This window comes from Mirounga angustirostris, unplaced genomic scaffold (assembly GCF_029215605.1).
Source record: "Mirounga angustirostris isolate CCGP_5_RB_7025 unplaced genomic scaffold, mMirAng1.0.hap1 SCAF_5, whole genome shotgun sequence".
NCBI classification, from domain to species: Eukaryota; Metazoa; Chordata; class Mammalia; order Carnivora; family Phocidae; genus Mirounga; species Mirounga angustirostris.
The window spans coordinates 140,025,931-140,044,189 of record NW_026991713.1 but is presented as its reverse complement, the minus strand read 5'-3'; the positions used below and the strand labels follow the sequence as shown (position 1 = coordinate 140,044,189).

Sequence of the window (18,259 nt, the reverse complement as noted above, 5' to 3'; positions counted from 1 at the left end):
GGGTGGGGCGGGGCGCACGACGGCGCGGCGTTGGCCACGTGACCGCGGTGCGACCAGAGCCGGGTCGCGTGACCGCGGTCGGGGTTGAAGGTTCGCCGGGCTCGCGGTGGGCGGCCTCTCGGGCACCCTGAGAGCCGTCGCGGCCCGGGCCTCTGCGGCCACTCCCAAGCCAGGACCCTATGGATGCCCTAGCAAGGCTACAGCGGGAACCAGGGAGGTGCCCGACTTCCTTTCTGTATATCGGGAAGGACACGCACCCCTATGTATGGGAATGCGCTTGTCACACTCACTGCCAGCCCACTGGGCTCCACTCTACTACCTCCAGCCCTCTAGCGTCCACACCTGGGGTACTCCACTCCACTTCGCAGGCAATGCCACCTACCCAGGAGGCAAAGCAGTGTCCCACAGGGCAACTCGGTCTGGGGGGGTTAAGACACAGGACTAAGCCTCCTGAGATCTGGCCCCAATCCTGGGCCTCTAGGACTCGATACCCCGGCCAGTTGATAACATTTGTGTATCGTGAGATGGGGCTCAAGCACTTGCCAACGGGGAGAGAAAGCTGGGTGGTGCCGGGTAAGGTCCACCGACATCCAAGAAAGATGAGCTGGCCCAGAGAGGGCCCCAGCACCTCCATCAGGACACAGGAAGGCCAGAATTGGGCAGAGCTGCAGCTATGGGGCCAAGGAAAGGCTGGACCTAGTATGTGAGGACCCTGACCCCACCCCCCACATACCAAATAAAGGCCACTCGAAAAGGGCAGTTTCTCAACTTTATTAGTGTGGAGCTCCTCCCTGCCAGCCCCAGGGGCTGGTCCCTGGGCACAGTGAGCAGGATTGAGGTCAGACAGATTCAGCTTCTGGCCCCTGGCAGCATAGGACAGCTGGTCCAAGGGGTCAGCAGGTGCAAGAGTCCAAATGCTGGCACTTCAGGTGTGGCCGGCTCCTGGCCAGACTCAGGGTGAAGGATGGCCTGCCTCGGCAGCTAAATAGGGCTCCATGGTCCTCTCCTGGCGGGGGGCAGGGCTGGGCCCTGGGGCAGCATTCCTTCCAAGGCAGCTAGGAGCAGTTAGTGATTCTGGCCAGGAACTGCTGTGCCCACCACTCGTCCAGGTCAATGGGCACAAAGTCTGTGGGCAGAGTAGAAGGCTGGGCAGTGATGCTGCCTCCCGGATCAGTCAGTGTCTGTCCCTTTGAGCTGACCACAAGCCCCTCCCCCAGACCCAAATGTAGCAAGCACTGGGAAGAAGCAGGTCAAGTTCAAGCGCCCTCCCCAATCCCCTAGGGCTAGAACGCAGCAGGGCCCAGGTGAGGGTTGGAGGGAGTGGAGGGGACTCCCTGAGAGCAGGGGGGGCTCACTCTGCAGCCGGGGGCTGGGGGTCTTCTCCACGTACTGCACAGGTCTGGGCCCACTATCGCCAGTTGGGCCACTACCCAGCTGCTGCTCCACTTGCTGCCAAGCTGTGGGGGGAGGGCAGTAGGGCTAAGCCAGGCCCCTGGCCTCCTGTTTCCCACCCAGGACCCCAGCTAAGAAGGGGAGTAGGCAGCCCACTGGACAGTCACAGGACCAACAGGGAGACAGCCTAGGAAGAACCCAGCCTTCTAGCTGCTTGGAACGAGGTCACAGTGGGGAGGAGGAACAGGGGCCAGGCCTCACCCTTGGGCCTCGACACTACCTTCAGACACAAATCGGACGTTCTCCTCATGGGCCAGCGTATAGGTCTCTTGGGTTCCCTCAAAGGATGGAGATGTGGCAGGGGGCCGCCGGCCATTCACCCGATTGAACACAAGCCTTGGTCCCGGACTGTGGAGGGGGGAGGAGCCAGTCAGCAACTGTCCTAAGCCCAGGTGATGCCTGGCAAAGCTCCAGGAGCAGCTTCAGGCCACCCCCACCACTCCCAGGCCAGGCCCAGCCTGGGCACTTCCTTGACCTTCAAGGTAGCTGCGTGCTGCAGTGTTGGCCGAGGAGGCCTCTCTCCTGCAGGCCCAAACCCCCAGCAGCTCGATTCGCACCTGCAGTCCCCAGCCCTGTGCCCCAGACCCCCAGCAGGGTTCCATGCTCAAGGCACACAGGTACTCCTCCAAGGGTCTCTCGGGCACCCCTACTGCCACCTGCATCCCACCTCCCCAGGACCAGCCAGGCCTCCAGCAACCCACGTTCAGATCTAAGCTATAACCAGATCACTCTGACCCAACCACAGTTGGCCAGGCACAATTCTCGGCCATTTTCTCTACTCCCCCTGCCGAAGCTTCTCCATCTCACCACTGTCCCCAGTGTGGGAGAAAGGACCCAAAGAACAAACAGGCAATCGGTGCCCTTCCCTCTTCCTGGCTGCCCCAGGCTCCGTGGGGATGAGCCCTAAGTGATGGTCTGGCCAAAGAGCACTGAGTGGAGAAGTTGTGACTTCAACCCCAGCCCATCCCTGCAGGTCCCAGACGAGGCAACACTCTTGCCCACAGGGGGTTGGGAATGCTGAGTGAGGCGATGGCCCCCAGGCTCCAGAGCTCAGCCTGGTGGGCATGGGATGTCCAGGGAGCCACTGGGCCTGTCCTGGTCAGCGATCAGTGGGGCCCAGGGCACTGATGGGCTGCGCTTGCCGGCGGCAGCTGGCCTAGCCCTGCACACACAAAGCCCAGGATGGGGCCGTGGAGGGAGCGGGGCCCGCACCTACAGCAGGAGGTGGGAGCCGGGAGTCCTGGGCTGCACGTGCCACTCCGCCAGGCACTCGCGGTCCCGCCGGCCTGCTCGCCTTCCTGGGCTCAGGTGCCCCACCGCCGCTCGGGGGTCCTCCTTGGCTGAGAGGGGCACTAAAATAAAGAGGAGTGTCTTGAGGGGCACCGGTCCCGCCAGCTCCAGGCCAGTGAAGAAAATGTAGGGGGGTGGGGCTCCTCCCAGGCCTGAGCTGCACCAACCAGAAGGTATGAAGGTTTGTCCTCAATTTGGACAGCCCCTTGCCTGCCACCCCCACCCCCACAAGCCTGCAGACTCCAGGAAAGTGGAGGCTGGACACCGAAGAAGGAAAACCAAAAAGGGAACTGCAGCCGTGGGCTGTGGGTCACAGGGACCAAGGCCGTGGCCTGACCAGGGCTGAGCAGGGGCCCGAGCAGGCAGGCACCCACCTAACCCCCTACCCCACTAACCCCCTACCCCACTGGGACTTAGTTACATAGGATGCTCCACAGGCCCTCTGGGGAAAGGGCCCTGGCTCGAGCATGCACCTGTGGATGAAGGCCACACTGTGCCTGCTCCCAAGGATGCTGCCGTAGGCACACTCCAGTGTCCCTGCTCAGCACCCACACGGCATCCTGGCACTGAGTCTCCTCTCTGACTCCCACGGTAAACCACCCACCCATTTCCAGCCCAGGACCCTGGGCTCGAGACAGGGAAGTGACCCGCCCAAAGTCACACACTGTGAATGGCTGCTAGTTCCAGAACATACCTGCACACCTGCCTGACCTCAAAGCCCACGACTCAGTAAAACTGCTAGGCCACCTCCCCAACCTGCTCGCATGACCATCTGGGGGTCACGTGGCGTCATTTTATCTTCTTCCTGACAATGAATGTCACCTGCACTGATCTCTGCTCTCTGTCTCACACCGGGAGCAAGAGCGGCTCAGAGGCACGGCCCCATGGCAGGCCAGAACCCAGCCTGCAGAATTAGCGGGTCAGACACTTTGAGCACCTGCAGCGCACCAGGCACACCAGGCGTGGAGGATGCACCAGTGGCCCAGACACCCCCTGTCTTGTGGGCAAGTCGGGGTGAGGGATGCCGGGTAGTAAAAAGGCACTACAGGGGAAAAATCAGGATAGGAAGGCGCGTGGAGCCACTCTGGAAGGTGGCCCCCCAAGAAAGTTCAGGAGAGGGGGTAGGGGGGACTCACTTGGCCTCCCAGCAGGGTCTTTTCAAGGCCACGGGGACTGGGAGGGGGCCCAGCACAGCCAGCACATGCTGTGCCTGCTACCACTCCCTGGCACGCAGTAGGACCCACACAGGACTGAGACAAGCTGAGGGTTGTGCTCCCTCAGACCAGGCTGGTCAGCACCCTCCTAACCCAGCAGGCTGCAGTATGCCCAACTGGCTGAGGGTGAAGGTGAGGCCTGGCGGGGGGGTTAAGGGCTCTACGTGGTCTTTCCCATCTCCCTCCCCAGCACGCCCCAACCCTGGCACAGATGCACCCTGATTTCATCAGCAATGGGACTCAGGAGAGGGAGGTGACACGCTTCTCCAGGTGAGAGGGTGGGGGGCACCCTGGACCACTCTGCTCCCAGGTTATCTGCCTAGGTGACCAGTCGTGGCTATACACCTATGTCTTGTTTACTCCTCTGGGCAGCAGGGCAGCCGTGAGGACCAAAGCTGAAATCACAAGGCAATATTATAACACAGCCTGGGTCCCAGGAATTGCCCTCCAAGGCCCTGCTCCCCTGTCTCCCCAGAACCCACCTGTGGTTGCCCTAGAACGTTTTCATCACTAGGAAGGAACCTCAAAATGTCAACGTGCCCCCAGCAGAAGCCACCTCCACCCTAGGGAAGGGCCTCAGCCCAGAAAGATCCCCACAGGCTGCCCCCTCCTGGCAGGCCCCCACCACCTGCACCCTCAGAGCTTCCTGGGGGGGGCCAGAGTCAGCCACCCTGTTTATCTGCTGCCCCTACCCACCGCCTAGCCCAGGAGGCCTCAGGCTTTTGTGGGCTTGGAAGAAAGCCCTGGGTCCAGGAAATGCATAAAATAAATGAAACCAAAGGTCCAGAGCTGAAACAAAAAAGTAAAAGGCTCAGCTCTGGGGGATGGCGGGGGGGGGGGGGGGGATCTGACCTCCAGGTCAAGGTCATGTGGAGGCCAAATTGGCCAGGACTGAGATTCCTGTGGGGCAGGCGTTGGGCACTGGCAAAACTGCTGGTCAGGAAAGGCAGAAAACTGCAGGTTCCGACAAGGCCTGAGCATCTGCGGGAGGCCTCCAGTGCCCAGCCAGGGTGTTTTGGGTGAAGGGCACAGGAGAGCGGTGCCCTGGTAGGGCCAAAGGGAACCACGTGCACTTTCTCCCCCAGCCCGCCCTGCAAGGACGGGGCTGGCAGCCTCCCGCCGGGGCCAGAGCCAGGAGGCCTTGCGGGCCAGCACCCTAGGAGATTTTGCTCCCGCCTTCCTGGGCAGCTCGCCTCAAACCTTGGCCTCGCCGCCCAAGGTCGCCCGGGGCATCTGAGTCAGCCGCGTGGAGCTCCTCCGATCCAGGAGCTGGTCCGCTTCCTCCCCACTCGGGCTCCGCCAAGGTCCCACTGGGCCAGAGTGGGAGAGGGGATCGTGCACATCCGCCCCAACCCCCTTCGACCCTGCCAGGTGCCAGGTGAGGCGGAGGCGCGGAGGTGCGGAGGCCAGAGCCGCCCGCGCGGGCGGGGTCGAACGCCCCGCCCCGCGCCCGCCCCGAGCATGTGGCCGGGTCTCCGCGAACCTTCCCCAAGGTCAACCTCTCGGTCCCGCGGCCCCCGGCAGCCGGCCCGCGCGTCTCACCTCGACAGGGGCCAGGGTCCCGGCGGCTGCGCCCGCGGGGGCGGTGGGGTCGGCGGCGCGGGCTGCCGGCATTTCAGGAGCTCGCCGAGCCGGCTCTCCACCTGCTGCTGCGAGGGACCTGCGGGCACGGGGCGCGTCAGCCGCCGCCGCGCCTGGGCAGTCACTGCGCGGACCCTCCCCCCGGCGGCCCTGCCCGCCCCCCGCCCCGCGCACCTGTGCGGCGCTGCGCGACCAGCTTGCTGGGCCCCTTGGTGATGGTGTACATGGTGCGGAGGGGCCAGCCGCCCGCGCGCTCACCGGGACGCACGCCCTGCCCAGCCCTCCGCCGGGGCTCGCACTCGGCGGGGGCCCAGGGCGCGGCCCCTTTAACGGGCGGCCGGGCGCGGCGGGGAGGGGGCGGGCCGCTACACGCCCCCGGCCCTTAAAGGGCCCGCGCGTCCGGGCGGGCCTCGGGGCACGCGGCGGAGGTGGCGCTCCGGCCGTTGGGAGACTGGCTGCGGCGGGCAGCCACCAGCGCCCCACCCCACATGGCCCACGGCCAAGGCAGAGGAAGCGTCCTGGGGCCTGGGACGGCCTTCCACCGCCGGAAGGCCAGGTGAGCCGCGGCTGCGGGGGTGCGGGTGTGGGCGCGTTGACAGGCGCTGGGGGCGCTCTGTGCGCACCCTGGAAGCAAGGCTGTTCCCATTCACGTTGGGGAGCTTCAGCCAAGGTGCCTGGGTGGGCCTGGGCCAGCGTGAAGGGTCATTCTTGGCCTGGGTCTTGGGACCAAGGGGCCGGAGACCAGAAAAAGTGGGTTTGGGCAGAAACCTGGCGTCCTGGGAATCTCCCTTGCACTCTGTGGGACAGGAATAGTGGGGTGCACTCTGCTCCCTGACTGAGCCTCCCATGCCAAGACGCACCCCCAGCTCCAGGGACGGGGGACCCCATTCAGTCTGGGAGCAGTGTGGGGGTGGGATCTTGGGGAGAGAGGAGGTGGGTGAGTGAGGATGCCGGGTTTGCCTGTTTCATCCCAGTTGGAGAGGACCAGTTACTGGTCCCCGGACTCAGGGGGCCTGCCTGGAACGAAGGGGGAGGCGGGCTCCACCCCCGGGGTTCCTTCCTGAGAATTACATAGAAGTGCCCCTTTCTCCCAGCTCAGGGGCTGCTCAGGGCTGGGGGTTTCCCCACTGCTGCCCAGGCTGTGGGAGAGGAAGCACCACACTCTAGGGTCTGTGAGCCCCAGGACCTAGCGTGCTCAACGGAAGGCTCCCCTCGTCCTCCATTTGGTTGAGTTCAATCCTTAGCATGCCCCCACCCAAGAAAACACTCTGCCCAGAGTTGTCCAGGAATCCGCCCCCGAGGCTCTTACAGCCACTGCGGGGCTCACATGCTGTTCCACAAATATTTGAGGAAGCTCAGTCCAGCAGGCACCAGGGCCTGGGGTGTCCACTGGGGCCTGGTCTGGGAGCTGCCACCCCCAAGGGGCAAGGGGACTTACCTCAGCAGCGGCCCAGTGGGCCCCTGGAACAAAGGCCCAGCTCCCCCCACACCTCACTTTGAGAGCAGACTTGAAGCCTCTCCACCCCCCAGGCAGAGCGCAGGACATTGAGAAGGTTGGGGGGTAGTCCTGTCGCTGGGGCAGGGAGTGACAACAGGAGAAACTCCCCACCCCCCAGCTTTCCCATGAACCTTTGTGGCTGGTGGGAGGGAGCCAGGCCTGCTCAGGTACTCTTAGGGAAGTGTGTGTCCCAGGGGCCCCCCTCCCCAGCTTCCTGCTCCGCAGGGTGGGCTGGCCTGCGCAGGCCTATGATCCTGAGAGGGGAGACAGGGTCCCCCCAGGCAAGAGCATGTCCAAGGAGTCCAGGCCCGAGCAAGCCCCTCCCCAGCCCCCCTGTGCACCCTGCAGTGTCTGTCCCTTGTCCCTCCCCATAGCCGACTCAAGGCCAGCGTGGTCCTGCACCATCTGTGCTGGCTGCCTGGCCTTGAGCACACTGCTCACTCATGCTGGGGAGACAGCCAAGGTTCGGGGAGAGGGGCTGTGTTCCCCCTGGTGTGGGGAGCAGGGCCCCCAGGCTGACACAGACTCTGAGAGCCCCTCCCTCGGGCACACCCCTCAGGCCTGCACAGACAGGCCCAGCCTTCCCTTAAGCGCTCTGAAAACCCAGGCCTTGAGGCCCTAACGTTCAAGCCCTACCTGCAGGCCTTGTTTCAGGTCAAAGGTTGGGTCCAGAGCCCTCAAAGCTCTGGGGAGAAGTCCCTGAGCACAAATGATCCTGACAGGTGGGAGGGGAGAAGGTGCAGGAGCAGCAGGGGAGGGGGGGTATGGGGTGAGGGAGAGCCCAGGGGTCCCCCGGATAGCTGAAGGAGGAGGAAGGCCAGGTGGTGGGGGCAGGCAGTGAAGCCCCCTGCATCTGTTTGGGGGGACTGGTCTCCCCCAGAGGGGGCCTTGGCAGCCTCACTGCTCCCAGGACACACCCTGGTGGGGGTGTTGGCTGTGAAGCCCCTGCAGGGCCCGCCACCTTCCCTGTTGCTGGGGAGGCTGGGAACCTGCCCCCAAGCCCAGCAGGGCAGCCGCCCCGGGGGAGGGGCCTCACCCAGCTTGCAGATAAAATGGCTGTCTGGGTAAGAAAAGGCCTTCGCCTCACAGACCCCAGTCGTCGTAATAAACGCAAATAGAAATTTTCTTTGAAAGATTCTAAATACAGTTCTAAAACTTAACCTGAAAGAGGAGGAAGTTTGTTTTCAGTCATTCTCAGTAACTGGCTCCATCTGAAATCTACGCCCTCACCAAGGCAGATCCAGGATGGTGGAGGGCCGGCCAGCAGACTCCCCAGAAAGGCGCTGGCTGGGGGCTCCTGGGTCTACTGCCCAGTTTCAGGGATTGCTTGCCATTCCCAAACCTAAGTGCACTGGGGGTTGAGTGGTGTCCCCCCAAAAGCTATGCCCACTGGGAACCTCAGAATGTCACCTTACTTGGAGTAAAGGTCTTTGTGGTTGTAAGTTAGGCAAGGTTTCCAGATAAGGCCATCCTGGATTAGGATGGGCCCTAAATCCAATGACGTGTCTTTGTAGGAGAAAGAGGAACGTCTGGACGCAGGTAGAGAGATTAGGTGAAGGTGAAGGCAGAGTGCCTGCAGGCACCAGCCCCCAGAAACGCTGAGGCACCTTCTTCCTGTAGGGCCTCTGGAGGGAGCAGACCATTCTTCTCTCGGACTTGGAGCCTGGAGCCTCCAGAAGTATGGGAAAGTAAATGTCCATTGTTTTAAGCCACCGAGTTTGGGGTCATTTGTTACAGTAGCTCTAGGAAGCCAGTGTATCAAGGAAGGTGGCGGTGGATGAGGGGACAGGAAGGGGAGTGCCCAGTGCCTGGCAAAGGGCTGCGGAGGAAGCCTGCACCCCCATCGGGGGTCTCCTGTCTGCTCACAGCTCTCTGGGCACTAGAGAGTTATCATGTGGCTAAACACTTATTTGGAAAGGTGGTCCATGTCGAGGTACCTTGCACACAGTCGGTGAGAAGCTCAGGAGGGCTGCCTGGGAGCTAAATTCTGCCTCAGGAGACAAGACCCTAGAATGCCCCACCGAGGACAGGCCCTAGCAGGGTCAGATACTTCCAGGGGACAACTGTTCAGCATTCACTGGGGGTCCTGGACCCTCCCAGAGTCTGACACACAACCATGACTTTCCAGAAAATGTGTGTTCGGACGTGTTCACACAAGCATTCACATGTGTATACACGTACTCACACACACTCGTGCACACACTGCAGCCTTCTCTAGCTCTGAGCTTGGTGAGCGCAGCAGGCAGGGGGTAGCTCACACAGCGGCCAGCCCAGGCCAGCCCAGAGCAGCAAATGTGGCAGGTGGTTATTGCCTGCAGCCCACGGACAAGTCCTTGAAACAGGCAGAGTGACATTCCTCTAGGGACTCAACTGCCTCGATGTTGACACTTTGCTAAGGGCAAAAGGCAATCCTAGCCTCATCCCACCCCCACCCCCAGGACCCTGTGAGTCTACTTTAACATGTAAGAATTCCTTTGGAAACTTCCTTTATCTCTACCCCCCAAGATACATGTTGGCAGCATCCCCCAAGCATATGGCCCACCGATATACATCTGAAGGGTCTCATGACTCAGGTTTTATTAGATGGTAATAAATGACCTTTACCCAACAATAGCTAGCCCTCTCAAGGTCCTGGAAATCTTGCTTCCAAATGCTTTAGAGACTTACACTGTCCCTAACCCCCTCCCAACTTGAAAGGATGTAATGGGGGGACGCCTGTGTGGCTCAGTCTTTAGGCATCTGCCTTCACTCCCTGCTCAGCGGGGAGTCTCATCTCCTTCTCCCCCTGCTGCGTTCTCTGTCCTCCTCTCTCTGTCAAATAGATAAATAAAATCAAGAAAGAAAGAAAGGAAGAGAAAGAAAGAAAGACCACTCCTCATGACCCCAGCGCTGCTCTTTCTGCTCACAGGTCCTGTCCCTGTGCTTTAATAAAACCACCTTTTTGCACCAAAGATGTCCCAAGAATTCTTTCTTGGCCATAGGCTTCGAACCCTAACATCTTTCCTACATCAGATAACAACCTAAGGCCAAGTGCTGTTAAATGAAGACACTGCTGGGTATTTGGGCAGCTTCTGAAACTGGGCCATATGACCTGGAGGAATCAGGGAGACTGGTCAGTCTGGTTTCTTGCCTCTTACAGAACACCTGGTGTAAAGGAAAACACTTGCAACACTTTATATATGTCCTACAATTTAAGTCAATTCTGACACTATCTGCCAGGCATGAATGCAGACTCCCCCCAGGCTGAAGGCCCCATCCCATGAATTCGCCACCACATCCAGGCTGTCACCAGCTGTGTCAGGGTTCTCACGACCCCCTTCTCGAGCGCCATAATTTGCTAGAACAGCGCACAGAACTCAGGGACCTAACACCTTACTTACGGTTACTGGTTCATCATCAAGGCTGTAACTCAGGAACAGCAGATAGAAGACACCCACAGGGCTGGTAGGGGGGGTGTGAGGGTGGGGAAGGAGCACGGAGCTTCCAGGCCCTGCCTCCTGCCTGGGAGCACCACCCTCCCCCTCCTGGCACCTCCATGTGCCCAGAGGCAATAGAACCCCTTCATTTTGGGTTTTTAGGGAGGCCCCGTTACACAGGTGTGGTTGATGAGATCATTCATGGTTGGTGATGGGCTTGGTCTCCAGCCTTCTAATCACACGTCCGGTCTCCTGGCTACCAACCCCTGAGCTCCAAGAGTTACCTGGTTGGTGTGAACCCAGGTGAGGCTGAAAGGGGCTTGTTATGAAACACAGCAGATGCTCCTCTCAGCCCCCGCACATGGAAGGATACAGAAAATGCCCAGCTCAGCCGGCAGACCAGGTGGAAGGAGGCAAAAGGTGATTCAGGCAAGGGAAGCTCTGGCCTGTGAAACAGAAAGCCTAGGGAAGGGTGGTCACGTGCAGAATGCCAGTGTGGCTGCCTGGAGGGGGCGGCCGCCGACTGAGTAGCACTTCCCTAGGGGGCCGGTCCAGCCCCGACAATCCTACGCCACTTCCCCACCCTAAGCTGCAAGACTGTCCTCGCCGTACCCAACCACATTCCGGCCCCTCCACGACAATCTCAGGTTAAAGCCTGGGTTGGGGCCACCCTCTGAGCCCCGGCCAGAGTGCTGTCAGGTATGGGGGTCTCTCTCGTGAAAAACTGCGCAAACAAGGGAGAGAATCTAGCCCGCTACGGAACGCGGCCCTCAGCCTGCAGAACGGGGCCCCTCGGAGCCACGGGCCCCAAGCTGACCACCGGGGAAATACCGTTGGACACAACAAATAAGCCTCCGACTCGATTCCGGGGTCGCCGAGCCCCCTCACAACGTCCGCAAACCCTGGGCTAGCGCGGGTCTTGTCGGCCTCGCAGGACAGCCCTGAGCATCACAGCTCCGGTCCGTCCGGTCCCTGCCGGCCAGGACCGCTCCACCCACGCCCAGCCGGCATGAGCCCCGCCCAACCGCGAAGGCCCGCCCACAAGGAACGCTATCGTAGCCACGCCCCACCGGCTCCGGACGCCCGCAGTTGCCATGGTTTCCGAGGCGCGGGCGCGAATCGTGGCCCTCAGCCCTAGTCCCTTAGGCCCGCTCTGTCCGCTCTAGCGCTGGGGGCCCAGGTGACACCGCGAGACTGCCCCCGTCCCCACTTCACGCGGACCCGGCCAGTCCCAGTGCTCCCACCCCAACCCGCCCGCCGGCTTCGGGGCGCTGGGGCGGGCATTCCCCCCGCCCAGAGGCGGCGCGCATGCACTATGATACCTCTGCGCGCCGGGAGGTTGCGTCACAATCCCTTAAATCTCGCGGGCGGCTGGTGTGTCAGCAGCGCCGCTGGTGTAGTGGTATCATGCAAGATTCCCATTCTTGCGACCCGGGTTCGATTCCCGGGCGGCGCATCTGGCAGTTTTCATTTTCCCCATCTCAACAAACTAATTCTCGCTAACGACACTGATTTCAAAAGGAAAGAAGACCACAAGGAAACACCCATTCCGGAGCAACGCGGACAAGGCAATTTTGGAGAATGAGACAGTGACAAGCTCCATGAAAATGCCGGAGCGACCATGGGCCACTGGGTACTGAGCTGACGGTCGCCTGTAAGCCAGCGACCCCAACTCAACCGACCAATGACCCCGCCGGGGTTGCGGCTCCCGGTGCGCCTCCTGCGGCTGCCGGCCCTTTAAACTCCCAGCCGGCCTTGCGGCGCCGGACTACAACTCCCGGCCGGCCTCGCGGCGCCGGACTACAACTCCCGGCGGGCCGCGCGGCGTCGGACTGCGGCGCCTGGTGGGTCTCGCGGCGACTGACTGCGGCTACCCGCGGGCCGGCTGAGCTGCTGCGATGCTGGTGGCGGCGGCGGCCGAGCGGAACAAGGAGCCTATCCTACGCGTGCTGCGGCAGTACATGGACCCGGCCCAGCGCGGCGTCCGCGTGCTGGAGGTGGCCTCGGGCTCCGGCCAGCACACGGCCCACTTCGCTCGGGCCTTCCCCCACGCCGAGTGGCAGCCGTCCGACGTGGACCAGCGCTGCCTGGACAGGTGCGGCGGGGCGCGGGAAAGGCGGGACCCCGGCTGGCGACAGCGGGCGGGGCGCGGGGTCAGGCGGAGCAGGGCCTGTTCCGCTGTCCCGACTCCCCACGCCACCGGGGGACCCCTCAGCTCCCCTCAATCATGTGCTGCCCTTCTACAGCATCTCGGCCACCACTCAGGCTCAGGGGCTGTCCAACGTGAAGGCCCCGCTGTACCTGGACGTGACCTGGGATTGGGAGCACTGGGGCGGGATACTGCCCCAGTCGCTGGATCTGCTGCTGTGCATCAACATGATCCACATCAGCCCCCTGAACTGCACCGAGGTCTGTGGGCGCGTGGGCGAGCCACCCACCTGCGCCGCGGGGCAGCCCTCTGGGTGCAGCGGGAGGGAGCAGGGTGGCACTGAGGCCTGAGGAGGTCAGGCTGAGTCTCTGGCCAGAGAGGCGGAGGGCTCTTTCAGGTGCCTGGGGAGAGAAAGCTCCTCACTGACATCCTGCTTCCTCACTCCCCAGGGGCTCTTCAGGGCAGCGGGACATCTGCTCAAACCCAAGGCGCTTCTGATCACCTATGGGGTGAGTGCTTCGGCCAGAGATGATGGGCCTCCCCTGGCAGGCAATCTTGATCCCAGCCAGTCTCGGCTGCGTCCTACTTTCTGCACTCCCTCCTTTTGGTTGCAGTATTTTCAGTTGCCTTCTTCCTCGACTGCCCTGCACTCAGGGTCTTCCTTCTTGAACATACTCCTGGTCATCTGCCAGTCTCCCTCCAACCCCCTGGCTCACCAGCTGGTCCTCAGCTGTCCCCCGCCCTGGGGGCAGGGAGGGGTGTGTCCTTTTCATTCTCTGGGTGCCGGCGTGCAAGACTGCCTGTGTGTCCATGGAGGCATGGCTGACCCCGTGTCTGTGGGTGGCGGGCAGAGCCGTGTCCCCATCTCCGCAGCCTTATGCCGTCAATGGGAAGATCACTCCGCAGAGTAACGTGGATTTTGATCTGACTCTTAGATGCAGGTCAGAGCTGGATGGTGGGTGGGGGGCCTGGCTGGGAGGGCAGGTGGGCTGGGTGGCTGCCCCCAGCCACAACTGCACCTTCTCCCCCACCTGGCCCTCACTGCAGGAATCCTGAGTGGGGGCTGCGGGACACGGCCCTCCTGGAGGACCTGGGCCAAGCCAGCGGCTTGCTCCTTGAAAGGATGGTAGGTGGGAGGGCGGGTGGCATGGGCCGCTTCCCTGGGGGCCTGGTCAGCCGCTGCAGCCCACGCCTCACCCTAGGTGGACATGCCGGCCAACAACAAGTGCCTGATATTCCGGAAAGAGTAACTGCACCTGCTCTCGCGTGTTTGTGTTTCCACCAAGATCCCCCCCCTCCCCTGGACCAAACCCAGAGGCCAGCCCCTGCCTCCCAGGGCTGGGCCATGAGGACTGGCCTTGCCCGGTCTGGGGGCTCTTGGCTGATGGCCACAGGGCTGCTTAGAACCTGGGAATAAAGTGTTGTCTGCTGCTCACTGCTGGTGTCAACCATGCCTCCTCCTGGGACCACACCTGGTGGGCAGGGGGGAGTCTGGCCTGTGGGGTCAGGGCTTAGGGGCCTCCTGGACCCGCTGCTCTGCTGAGGGGACAGAGGAGGGAGTGAGAATTCAGGCCCTGCTGGCTGAGCCGGCTGCTGGGCTCTCCTGCCCCAAGAGGCTTGTGCTGCTGCAGGGAAACCGCAGGTTCCCAAGGACGGAACTGGGACTAGAGCCCATGCTCCAGTGTGCTAGCGGGACACCAGCTGAGGGCCCCCCAGGAGGTCCAGCACCTGTAGGCCACGAGGTCTGGGGAAGCGCTGGCTTTTATTCAGCAGGACAGGAAGGCAGGGCGGGCGGGGTTAGTCCTGGAAGCGGTTCAGCAGCTCGCAGGCCTTCTTCTCGAGCAGCTCCCAGATCTTCTTGACGCGCTTCTCGCTCGCGGCGCGGACGTAGCTGCCAGCATCCAGCACGGCCACGCCGTCTCGCACCTCCCCCATGATGACCAGCGGGCCATCGCCTGCCGTCACGTTGGGGCAGGGGCAGGTCCAGTCCATACCACTCAGCGTCACCTCCAGGTACTTGGTGCCCAAGAACCTGAGACCCATCTTGTCGTCCTTGAGCACCTCATCCAGGGCCACGCGGGCGATGCCACCGCCCCCCGGCTCGGGCTCCTCCAGCACCTCGGTGAGCCGCCCCACGATGGCGAAGTCGCTGCGGCACAGGCTCAGTGCCAGCTTGCTGCGGAGGCGGCAGGCCCGGCAGGGTGGCGTGCGCGGCACGGGGCAGGCGTCCTCACAGCTCGCGCGGCTCTCAAAGTTGTTGCCATTGCCCTCGCAGCCGCCGTACACGAAGGGGTGGCACTGCTGCAGCAGCGGGCTGTAGGCCCAGCGCGGCTCCCAGCCCTGGCAGCGGCCCTGCACAGCCGGCAGCGCGCAAGCATCGCCAGGGCCCCGGGCGCAGGCCTGCTGGCACGCCTCGTAGGTCTCGAAGCCGCGGCCACCTCCTTCGCAGCTGCAGGCGGGGAAGGTCATGCAGCCTCCCCGCTGTGGGTCAAAGTGCCAGAGGACCAGGCCGGGGGCCGTGGTGCTGCAGGCCCGCAGGTCAGGCAGGCACTCGGCCGGGCCAGAGGGCATGGGTGCCCCGGCCCCGGCCGGCTCCCGCCGGACCACGGAGAGTGGGAAGTCGGCCCGCAGCAGGCCGGCGGCGTTGCGTGCCGTGCAGGTGTAGAGGCCGGCATCCTCGGGCCGGGCGTTGTAAAGCACCAGCTGCCCGATGCTGGTGACCACCACGTTGCCATACATCTGGTCTGGCCGCATGATCAGGGTCTCCCGCTGGTCGCTCTGCTTCTCCCAGGTCACGGCGGGTGGCGGGCGGCCGCTGACATCACAGTGGAGGCTGGCGGTGCCCCCCACGTATACCGCCTGTGGGGCTGGGCTGCTGTAGAGGGCAGGCGGCGTGGGGGCGTCCCCGGGCGTGGGGCGGGCCGTGGGCTCCGGTGGCCCTGGGCTGCTGGGCGCCCAGCTAAGGACGTGCTTGCAGGGCACAACGTGTAGGCGGAGGCCACGCAGGCAGGCCTCCGCGTCCATGTAGCAGCGGTTGTAGTAGGTGAGGCCGTCCGAGGCACAGGTGAAGCTGGGCTCCTTCTCGCAGCGGTCCCGGCAGCGGCACACGGGCTGCCCATCCCATATGTCGCAGTCGGAGCCCTGCTGAGGGCACGTGAAGCCCTCACACGAGGCCAGCAGTGTGGGCACCACTGGGCCGCCGGGGAAGCGCGCCGCCACGCAGCTCCGTAGCCCGCACACATTGGTACAGCACTTCTCGGCGGCCTCGCAGTCCTGGGGAGTGGGGAGTAGCTCAGTGGGCACCCTAGCTCCGCCTGTCAGCTTGTCCAGAGGGAGCTGAGCCCCAACTGCCCTTCCCGGAACCTGTGTCCCCCGGGGAAAGCCTGACACGTTCCCAGAAATTTCCTTCCCATGCTCTACTACGATCAGACCCTGTCGAGTGTGTCACGTCACCGAAGCTCACTGAATCCTCAGGTCCTCACCCCACAGAGCAGGTTTCATCACACCGACGAGGAAACCAAGGCCCGGGGCAGGGGTGGGGGGTGGGGGGCCATGTACAACGTGCTCAAGGCCACTGCATGTGGTGCAGGGTAGGGCTGCAGGGCAGGTGTCCACGTGTGAACCCCCCTGCCTTTCGACCTTGCTGGTCCTGAGAACAACTGGTCCTAGGGTGGGGGTGGGAAGGTTTGGGGAGCGAGGAGGGAGCTCTTAATCTCAAACACATGAAGGCAAAGACTGGGGGTGTCCTCTGGGACCCTCATACACAGAGCAGCCTAAAACCCCAGCAGCCAAGTGTGGGGAGCCTGAGGAGGCAGCAGACTCCCAGGAATGGGGCCGCAGTGCAGCTGCTGGGGTCCCCCTGTGGGCAAGGCCTGTGTGCAGGGGTAGGGCTGGGCTTCCCCAGACTCACCCAGCCTCCAAGGTGCCCTAAGCCCCCCACATTGTCCAACCCCCAACCAGGGCCTGTGCTTACCTGGTCCCTGACGCACTCACGCTCACAGGTGCTCTGGGCATCCACCCACAGGTTGGGGCTGAGCTGGTTGGGGCACACGCCCGAGTGGCTTTTGGGTCCTGGCGGCAGGCTGGCCCCCAAGGTCAGCCCAACCACGAGGAGCAGCGGCAGGAGTGGCCTCGGCCTTGGGGCCAGCATGGGGACCGCTGGGCCAGGGGGTGGGGGATGTGCCACCAGTCCTTCCTCAGGCCCTGCCTAGCCTGCCCCCTGAAAGCATCTACCTTTCCAGGCCTGCGGTTGCTGCCCCTGCCCTCGGGCCCCCGACTGATCCCCGGAGCTCTTCCCTGGCCCCCAAGGTCCGAGCCCACAGCAGTGCGAGGGGCTGGGTAGGTTCCGGGCCTCTCACAGCTCTGAGTCTGTGCATGTGGCGCCAGCCCCTCCCCTGCCTGGCCCCTCTGTGGTCAGCACAGGGCAGGGGGTGGGGAGGGGAGGAAGGCTGGGGAGGGGCCGAGGCCCAGGAGCACAGAAGACACTGGCCACGAGGGTCAGGAGGGGCGGAAAAGGGCCAGAGAAGGGCTGGCTCTGGCGGGGGAGGGGACGGGATGGGAGGAGAGGGAGGCTGTAATTGGAGCCCCTCCTCCCTCTAGGCACTGGGCTGGGGATGGAAGGGCCCAGGGGTCAAAGCTGCCTCTCAGACCTTCCCAGCCCAGGTCAGAGGAGAGGCCTGGGCTGGCCAACCCCCTCTGGCTCCCCAACCCGCCCCAGCTGGCCCAGGGCCTGGATTTCCCCCACAGCAGGTCCACACCAGCCCCTTACCCAGATTCATCACGTCCATAGGCACAGGGGCTGTGTGTTCGACCCCGCAACAAGTACGCGTTCTGCTCTCTCCGCAGGAAAAAAATCTCACAACGTTCTCCGTGATCCTTCTCAGGGTCACAACATGTCAACAGGTCTTGGGGTCATACTGAAACCCTTTCTGCTAATGTGGAGGCCTCCGGTGACCCGAAGCTGATGGGGGTTGGGGGAGGCCGATGCAAGGCAGGACTTTGCATTTCCGGAGCACCCCCAGCATGGCTCCAGGTCCAGTCTCTTCCACGACCTGGCAAGGCAGGTACCAAAGAAGTGAGGTCCCAGGACGCTCAGCAGGGAGGAAACCATGCTGGCCGGCATAGCCACCAGTCACACAGGCAGCAAACACTGGAAACGGGGCTGCTGGGACCGAGGAACTGAGTGTTTACTTGGGCTGACTTGAATTTCAGTAGCTGTAGCCCCACACAATCCCGAGGCCAAGGTCATCTAAAAAGCACCCTGGAAAGGGCAAGTTTCCCAGAAGCTGCTCAAGCCCCTGGGAGGAGGAGCCTTCCCTGGGCAGGAGGGGGGGTGGGGGGGATGGAAGCCCCTCCTTGGCAGGCCTGGCAGGGAGATCTAATGCAGCAACAGGACAAAGCCGCTGGACTCTACCCTTCCAAACCCTTCCCAGGGGCCTGAGGCCCCAGGAGCATCTGCTCGGAGACCGAATGGAAAACGTCCCATGGCCCTGCGTCTGACCTTCTGACCTGAGAGGCAGGGAAATAAAAGCCTTGTCTGGTCAGAGTGAGACCAAGAGACGCCCCGGATGCAGAGAATGCATACAAGGGGACCGTGGGTGTGGGGGTTCCAGATCCAGGACAGTCCCTCAGAGAGCTGCAGCTAGAGGCCTGGGTCCCC

The 18,259-nt window shown here is 63.0% G+C and overlaps 4 protein-coding genes and 1 non-coding gene across 7 annotated transcripts in view; 2 read left to right on the top strand and 3 right to left on the bottom strand.

The window, feature by feature from the left end:
• Positions 1 to 755: 755 nt before the first annotated feature.
• On the bottom strand, positions 756 to 5,953 carry MCRIP2 (MAPK regulated corepressor interacting protein 2). 3 transcript variants are annotated; one of them, XM_045874586.3, is made up of 5 exons: positions 5,712 to 5,949; positions 5,499 to 5,616; positions 1,673 to 1,800; positions 1,391 to 1,457; positions 756 to 1,126 (listed from the first exon to the last, which is right to left on the bottom strand). In XM_045874586.3, the coding sequence occupies exons 1-5, from the start codon at positions 5,761 to 5,763 to the stop codon at positions 1,111 to 1,113; spliced, it is 381 nt and encodes a 126-aa protein (XP_045730542.1). In that variant the 5' UTR covers positions 5,764 to 5,949; the 3' UTR covers positions 756 to 1,110. The 3 variants fall into 3 exon arrangements, with proteins under 3 accessions (XP_045730542.1, XP_045730541.1, XP_045730543.1); XM_045874585.3 differs by having other exon boundaries at positions 1,356 to 1,457; positions 5,712 to 5,941; XM_045874587.3 differs by lacking the exon at positions 1,391 to 1,457 and having other exon boundaries at positions 5,712 to 5,953.
• A 5,883-nt stretch (positions 5,954 to 11,836) lies between these two features.
• On the top strand, positions 11,837 to 11,907 carry TRNAG-CCC (transfer RNA glycine (anticodon CCC)). The gene has a single exon. It is a non-coding gene; the product is annotated as a tRNA-Gly (tRNA).
• A 349-nt stretch (positions 11,908 to 12,256) lies between these two features.
• METTL26 (methyltransferase like 26) lies at positions 12,257 to 14,035 on the top strand. Its single transcript, XM_045874583.3, has 6 exons — positions 12,257 to 12,546; positions 12,698 to 12,860; positions 13,050 to 13,109; positions 13,474 to 13,541; positions 13,648 to 13,726; positions 13,803 to 14,035. Exons 1-6 carry the CDS (start codon positions 12,350 to 12,352, stop codon positions 13,848 to 13,850), a joined length of 615 nt encoding a protein of 204 aa, XP_045730539.1. The 5' UTR covers positions 12,257 to 12,349; the 3' UTR covers positions 13,851 to 14,035.
• Positions 14,029 to 16,752, bottom strand: WFIKKN1 (WAP, follistatin/kazal, immunoglobulin, kunitz and netrin domain containing 1). The gene is made up of 2 exons (XM_045874584.3): positions 16,574 to 16,752; positions 14,029 to 15,873 (listed from the first exon to the last, which is right to left on the bottom strand). The coding sequence occupies exons 1-2, from the start codon at positions 16,748 to 16,750 to the stop codon at positions 14,398 to 14,400; spliced, it is 1,653 nt and encodes a 550-aa protein (XP_045730540.1). The 5' UTR covers positions 16,751 to 16,752; the 3' UTR covers positions 14,029 to 14,397.
• A 759-nt stretch (positions 16,753 to 17,511) lies between these two features.
• RAB40C (RAB40C, member RAS oncogene family) overlaps positions 17,512 to 18,259 on the bottom strand; it is a 36,938-nt gene continuing 36,190 nt past the window's right edge. The window contains exon 7 of the mRNA XM_064592250.1: positions 17,512 to 17,651. Coding sequence (XP_064448320.1) covers positions 17,512 to 17,651 — 140 coding nt within the window. The remainder of the gene's footprint in view (positions 17,652 to 18,259) is intronic.

Coding starts and splice junctions, on each gene's coding strand:
- MCRIP2 (XM_045874585.3), bottom strand. CDS start 5,763: ATGTACACCATCACCAAGGGGCCCAGCAAGCTGGTCGCGCAGCGCCGC. Junction 5,617..5,711: donor GGTCGCGCAGCGCCGCACAG/GTGCGCGGGGCG, acceptor CCGTGCCCGCAG/GTCCCTCGCAGCAGCAGGTG. Junction 1,127..1,355: donor CCCCAGCCCCCGGCTGCAGA/GTGAGCCCCCCC, acceptor CTCTGCCCACAG/ACTTTGTGCCCATTGACCTG.
- METTL26 (XM_045874583.3), top strand. CDS start 12,350: ATGCTGGTGGCGGCGGCGGCCGAGCGGAACAAGGAGCCTATCCTACGC. Junction 12,861..13,049: donor GCCCCCTGAACTGCACCGAG/GTCTGTGGGCGC, acceptor CTCACTCCCCAG/GGGCTCTTCAGGGCAGCGGG. Junction 13,727..13,802: donor GCTTGCTCCTTGAAAGGATG/GTAGGTGGGAGG, acceptor GCCTCACCCTAG/GTGGACATGCCGGCCAACAA.
- WFIKKN1 (XM_045874584.3), bottom strand. CDS start 16,750: ATGCTGGCCCCAAGGCCGAGGCCACTCCTGCCGCTGCTCCTCGTGGTT. Junction 15,874..16,573: donor GTGAGTGCGTCAGGGACCAG/GTAAGCACAGGC, acceptor CCCACTCCCCAG/GACTGCGAGGCCGCCGAGAA.